The 7,042-nt window shown below is 36.9% G+C and overlaps 1 protein-coding gene across 1 annotated transcript in view; it reads left to right on the top strand.

Annotated features, from left to right (window-relative positions):
* The first annotated feature begins 4,142 nt into the window (after window positions 1-4,142).
* LOC145779928 (cytoplasmic dynein 2 heavy chain 1-like) overlaps window positions 4,143-7,042 on the top strand; it is a 40,167-nt gene continuing 37,267 nt past the window's right edge. The window contains exons 1-4 of the mRNA XM_082591610.1: window positions 4,143-4,319; window positions 5,443-5,586; window positions 5,931-6,093; window positions 6,629-6,778. Of these exons, the coding sequence (XP_082447736.1) occupies window positions 4,143-4,319; window positions 5,443-5,586; window positions 5,931-6,093; window positions 6,629-6,778 (634 nt within the window). The remainder of the gene's footprint in view (window positions 4,320-5,442; window positions 5,587-5,930; window positions 6,094-6,628; window positions 6,779-7,042) is intronic.

The following is a 7,042-nucleotide window of genomic DNA, read 5'->3' as shown; positions in this document are numbered from 1 at the left end:
TAAAAAAATATAAGGAAAAATCTGAAACATGACTTAACTAACCCCACCTTCCCCTATTGCGTTTTTGAATGGCAAATTACTGTCCTACTATTTTCACCACACAGCAAAGCGAAGGAATAACAACTTAAATGGTTTATTGACTCAGTCCCATTGAAATCATATGATAAGCATTGATATTATAACTTCCATTTCCATGGCTGCTTTGGTGAGGATAAAATGTTTTATTAGTAGTAAAAGACCTCGAATTACAACTTGCACTTCGACGTCATACAATCCAAGTTAAAAAATGCACAACGTAAAAGCCGTCCTGGCAGCATCTCATTTCAACGAAGACTGAAGTCTAGCACTAAAAGGAGGTGGCTTTTCTTTACGTATTTGCCATAATGGGCAATGGGAATGCTGCAAAAGCGATCGTTACAATTACGCCTGCAGCCAGCAAGCAGGTCACACAGGGCCGTAGCCAGACCGCAGAGCAAAGGGGGCCAACTTTTTTTTAGTGGGGGCCGAAAAAATTGAATCATTATAATTGTAGCTGTTGCTCGAGAATGTTGGGATTTTGCCAGGGGGGCGAGGCCCCCCTGGCCCCCAGCTGGCTACGGCCTGGCCCTGAAGTCACGTCATTGAAATAAAGGTAAATTAACGTAAAACTGTTGTTTACAGCTGTTATGTTTGCATCTGCAGTTGAAGAGATATTTAAGAGGTTGAAATCTGAGACTGGAGTTATCATTCGCCCGATAACTCAGTTGGTTAGTCTGCCCCGATAGCTCAGTTGGTTAGCGAGTGACGTCGTGAACGAAGAAGCTTCAAAATCAAGCAGCGCTGGTTCGACTCTCGGGGTGTGTGCTTGAACAACGTATTCTAATGACTTCTCTCCATTCAGCGGCACCTAATGAATGGAATAGCGTAATTCCCCAGCAACAACTTCAATAATCGGAAACTTCACTGTCAATCTCGGTAACAGGCCCAGCGTCAAAAGCCTCTGGTCGTCGTGTGAGCCTCTGGGTGCGAGGGTCTATCCTTTTACCACCCAAGATTTACGATGTTCCCGGACTAGGCTACACTGGAATGCTACTACAGAACAGCCAGTCTTTGGTTTTATCATCCAAGACGCGCAGACCTTCCACTCCGTTAGGTGGCTTGAAGATGGTACGGTACAGTCATTGATGATGTGGTCTGTCTGCGGTCAATATAAAAGAAAATAAAAAATTTAGTCAATATAGCATGTTAATTTTATAATCGACTTGAATATCATGTCAAGTATCAGCCGAGCAAGCAATGCTTATTGTTTCAAGAAAACCTCTAACAAGCCAACCGAGTCTTCGTGTTAATAGATTATTAACGTAGGTTACTTTTACAGGCATAGGCTAAAGCTTGCGTTTATTTGAATTCATATCTCTCTTTCTACGGAGTTAGTGGTCCATCGGCTTGTACAAAAAACAATTACATTTCAGCAATCCTTTGCACCAGAGTATCTGTAGTTTGCTGCTTTAGAAACGCTATTTTTAACTTTTAATTCTGTAAAAAACAATTTTATGTCATCTTGTGAGCTGAAAATTAATTGGCGTTTTTCATCATCCATTTAAACGTTGGCATAGCATGGCCAACGTTAATTCAACGTCTAAATGTCATTTGTCTGTATGTGACTGTAAATACTGGCTGGGCGCGTTGCCTCTTCGAAGCCTGTCGCCGCATCTTGAAGAATGCAATATCAACGTTGGCGAATGATAGTTGTCCGCTTGCTTGCATCAACCAACCAAATTGAGAAACTTTATGTTAAATATTTCTTGACCATTTACTAATTGTAAATTTTGTATTCCATTTGAATAAGCATTCTATTTGAATAAGATGCATTAGTAGAATCAATTGCTGTATGACTGTTACGACTTTATTATCATTTGGATTATTATTTGTATGGATTTATCACTTTAAGCCCTGCTGCTGCCTCGGTGAGTCGACTAAACTGTCTACACCAGCTCTATTTAGGATCAAAGTATATCTGCTCACTAAGTTTGTTAAACAAACTTGCGACCTGCAAACTTGTGACCTTGTGGCCAAACTTGCGACTTGCAACCCCGTGACCTTGCGACTTGTAAACTTACGACCTGCAAACTTCTGACCTTGTGATCTTGCAACCTTTCTGCCACAATGAACTAACAGAACTCAAGACCGTGTTCAGATTCAATCTACTTGGCTTGTTCCTCTGTCTGCTGTAGGTCTCAAAATCGTGTTAACTAAGCGACGCATATAATAATCCTATCTACTGTTTGGCGCCAGTGAGAAAGATATTCTCTAACGTAGAATCTGCGCCAAAATTCTACATAGCACTTAGCAACGAAAAATTATGGACAGACGAGCAATATTACCAACATTAACATAATTGAAGCAGAAACGTGATCACTCACAAAACAGCAAACAAGAAAACTGGCAACAGCGCAAAGAAACATGGAAAGAAAGTAGCCTATTAGCCTAAACATAAATAGAAAAGATAAGATTAGAAATAAACTTATCGAAAACAAAACACATATTAAAGACGTCATTGAAACAGCAATAGATCTGGAGTGGCAATAGGCGGACACGCAGCAAGAATAACAGACAACAGGTTGGCCAAAATATTTACAGAATGGACACCAAGATGCACAAAAAGAACTAGAAGGACACCGAAAAGAAGATGACGGGAAGACATTGAAGAAAAGATTGGCATCACCTGGATGAGAACAGCGAAAAACAAAATGGTGAAGAACATATGTAGAGGCAATCTTCCAGCACTGGCAGTGGCATGACTGGCTGATGGTGATGATGATGTACGTAAAAGCAATGTCAACACAATTATAAATCCAAATGGAGTTGCCGGAACAACTGTTCAAAGATGGGTTGATTTTTGAAACCCTGGGCTGCATCGCAGCCCCCACGAATAATGTTTGCTTATTATAACGTAACGAACAAAGTAAAATACTACCTACCCAGACAGTGGACCCTCCCCCGCAAAACAACCGTTTTCACATTGATTCAATTGCAAATCAATGTAAAAATCGATTGATTTGCTGTCTGGGTTGCAACGCATTGAAATTTTATAGTTGGTGAGATACAAATCGAACAGCCCTACCTGTGAATCGTAATGAGAAAGACTATCTCATTATTTGTGATTGAACGATAGAAAAATTATTAGGAGGCTGAATTGGTAATTAATTCACAGAGATGTACGTATACGCCGCAAATTCTACGCCGCGTACTTGCGCCGTAGACTTTTTGTTTGCGCTAACGCTTGCGGCCATATTTTTTTGGATAGTGTGCGCTTGAAGCTACGCCGTAAAGTTTTCGCGGTTTTTTAGAGCATAGCGTCAACGCATATTTTTTAATGTATTTTTTTCGCTACAACACGCCAATAACTTCAGCGCTGCAGTTGAAAGAATGTTTTCAATGGGCAAAGACATATTGGAACCAAAACACAGCAAAATGTCAGATGAACACTTTCAGCTGCTTGTGTTTCTTCGTGGAAATTTAAAATAAAACTTGTTTGTTTCGAGTAGTTTATACCGTGTGAATGTTTGGCACCTAGCAAACAAAATTAGTTTGCGCTAGTGTATGCGCTAACGTTGACGCCGCCAACTTTTTTTAGAAGTTACGTTGATGCATACGGCGTATGGTTTTGCAAACGTTTGCATTTACGCTGACGGGGTCAATATTTTTTGTATGCGCGTACATCACTGTAATAATTCATTCAGTTAGCTACAGTAGTTACTTTTGAAGAAGTTAAAATTTATTGCATTTTATACAAAGATCAATGAAAAATAACCAGTCTCAAGCCTAAATATAATTAGGCTATATTTCCAAAGGGTTTATTAGGAATATAGCTTGCGAGTTGACATTTGTCTACGTTATTAGATAACAAAACTTTGGTTAGTGAAGGTTTTTAGCTGAGCTATTTAGGCTACGTAACAATAACACTATCTAACACCTGAACTCTTTTCACAAAAAGTTCGTTACAAAAATGGAAACATGGTATGTTCACAGAGACGATTCTACTTTATTTCAAGCTGTTATGCGAGAGACTTTTTTTCTGTAAACTTGTCTGATTCATTGATGCAGCTGAAGTGTTCGAAAGATATTTTCACAAGTTTTCTTCATAATGAATTAAATATAACATGTCGCAAGACAAAAGGAAAGAGTTTATTGTGCAACTTATTTCAAATAATTTTATTAAGTCAAATGTTGCCGACTTATATCAATGTGATCCTGTAAACACTTTTTTGGAAAATGGAAACTGCATGACATTAGTTTCATTTCTTGATTCATCAAAGCGTCTTCAAATAGATAATAACGTAAGTGATATGGTGCCGTTGAGTTCAATAAACTAGTTGGTCTAATTTTTATAACTATTTATTAGTAGAAATTTTGGTTTCTACAAGTCACATTTGATTAGACTAGGCCAGAGGCAAAATGCTGAATGGTTGGCTGCACTATCAAACAATGAAAAAAAATTAGTTGGCTTTAATATTTTATCTCAAAAGTTGTTATTAAATGTTTTGTGATTAATGATTTTAAAATTATAACATTACTTGTTTGGGAAACCGCAAACACTGTTTATGGAGTCTATTTGTTCCAGTTTATATGACATGTTTTTTGATGTGTTGTCAATGTCAAGTGGAATTTTCCTGTTTTGATTGATTGAGGGTATCTTAATTCTTGGATTGAGAAATCTTCTTTTTTAGAACTTAATCCTGGCAGTTTTACATACTTGTAGAGGCTTGGAACCACTGGCGCAAGCCTAGTCACCAAAGTTGACAGAGTGAAATTCTGATGGTTGAAGTGTTGTTGTCAGTGAATTATTCCATCCACCGATAATAGTCTCTGAATGGAGAGCTGTTCTTGAAATTCATTACTCAAACGCACCCCAAGAGTCGAACCAGCGCCGCTTCATATTACAGTTTTTTTTCATAAAGTCAGGCTCCTAACCAACTGAGCTATCGGGGCGGACTGTTTGGATATTGTTGAATGAGTATTACATGTTTAGTAGGCTACAATAATAGTGGTAACAATGTTACACATCTTTCTCACAAGGTAAATGTTTTGTAAAAACATGTTATTACTGAATTGAATGGTTAAAGAAGGTTTATTTTTCAATTTCTGTGCTATGCTTACAAAATGTTATCTCACAATTAGCACTTTTTTGTTTCTTCATGATCAAGTTTATTTTAGAGAATGAAATTCAACAGAAGAATACGTCATTTGAAAAGTAAAATCATATGCAATGCCATGAGAATACGTACAATCATACATCTGTAATATAGTATTCTGTATTGTTTGTATAATTTTTTTATGCTATATCTTTTACACATACAATCATGTCAAATTTTATAAGAGACCTAAGGACTTATTGTAGAATGAATTATAAAATTCAAATTGTTTAATCAAAAAGTTATCAATCCAACCATTGTTTCACAGCTCACAGGAAAAAACACCCATGACAATATCCTTGTTTTCTTCAAGCTCAAACCTGAGCCAATTTCATTAGATAACCTTCACAGTAATGTTTTGATATTGTCAATGCCCGATCCTGTCAATGGCCTATATCACAGCGTGCAAAAAGTAAGTCATAGTTTGTGGAGGATCAACCAGTTAAAAATAGTTGTGTTTTTTATCTTTAATATTTTATTGTGATGCTTTGATGAGAAGATTTTGTTGAACTAACAAGTTTATGACAGTGGAGAATCCATCGGGGGGATTGGGGTATGGGGCAATCACTCCAAAAACACAGAAAAGTAACTTTATTTCTGGTGTATTTGAAAGGTCGGATTAATGTAGACTTATAAATCATTGTGTGTTGTTGAAATTGCCGCCCCTATGGTTATTTGCTGGATGTAGCTACGACATGTCATGTTGAAACAACTTTGTGAAACTTTATGCTTTGATTATAACTTTGATGTTTTTAGGTATTTGCCCCAAGCTTGGTTAAGGACGGGTCATCACAAGGCTTGAGCCCCAATGTTCAAAAGCTGTTGAGTGATTTGGAAAATAATCTTGGAAATGTGTTGCGAAAAACACAGCCTAGTGGTCTTCTTTCTTCAGGAGATACTTTTGACAGCGATGTTTCCGGTAACATTTGTATTTTTATGTGGTTAACTGATCATTCATAGTCATGCATTGAGTGTATTCACTACCGATACCACTTAGAATTCAGTGGTTACCTTTGTAACCAATTTAGGTTGTGAACAAAAGTTGTAAGAGGCCATCAGTTTCAAAAATTAATTTCAAGTGAGACAAAATCAGATAATCATGTAGTCGGTACCGTATGCCAAGTTGAATAAATCTTATATAAAAAAAAATTGGTTTCAGAATAAATAACCAAACAATATGACTTTTAGTTGCTTCTGATGATCCTAATAAGATGAAACAGGCTGTAAAGGTTTTTAGTGAGAAGTATATAATTGAATTTGATGTAATTCGCTCTGAATCTGATTGGTTTTTGCTTGGCATTGAGCACTTTTTGTAGTATTAGTAGTATTTACTGTTTAACTTTTTTGAAATATTATAAATTTAAGTGTTGAAATATTGATTAAGCGTAGCAATGCCACACGCTCCAGTTTTTTCAAAGAACTATCTTGATAGTGTTATCTCTGTGTCATTGTAGGTATTTTGTCACCTCTTGATGAGTGCAAGTACTGGGCCGATGTTGCAATCAATGGAAATAGGCTTGAAATTCAAGAAAGAGCGCAGCACTTCATGGAATTGCTCAGGCCTATTGAAGAAGGAGTCACGAATTTATCCAGTTTGTCTATTGGTATGATAAAATTTTGCTACCTCTGCTGTTCTTTTATTGGTTATTTGACACATCAATTTTGTTTGGCTACAAAAATACAGCCTATAACATCAAGTTGTCCCAAACATCTGTTTACAGTTTAGTATTTTTGCAGTAAAAATAATCTATTGAAACTAATAAAGAGACAAGTGTCGTGTATTGCATTGCAGATATACATTTTTGTTTCCGTTATCTATTACAAATATAAATAATGTTATAAGGCAGGGGTCACCAAATGGCGGCCCG

The sequence above is a fragment of the Aplidium turbinatum genome, chromosome 11 (genome assembly GCF_918807975.1).
Source record: "Aplidium turbinatum chromosome 11, kaAplTurb1.1, whole genome shotgun sequence".
NCBI lineage: Eukaryota > Metazoa > Chordata > Ascidiacea > Aplousobranchia > Polyclinidae > Aplidium > Aplidium turbinatum.
The sequence above is the reverse complement of the archived record's forward strand: the minus strand, read 5'-3'. Positions and strand labels throughout refer to the sequence as shown.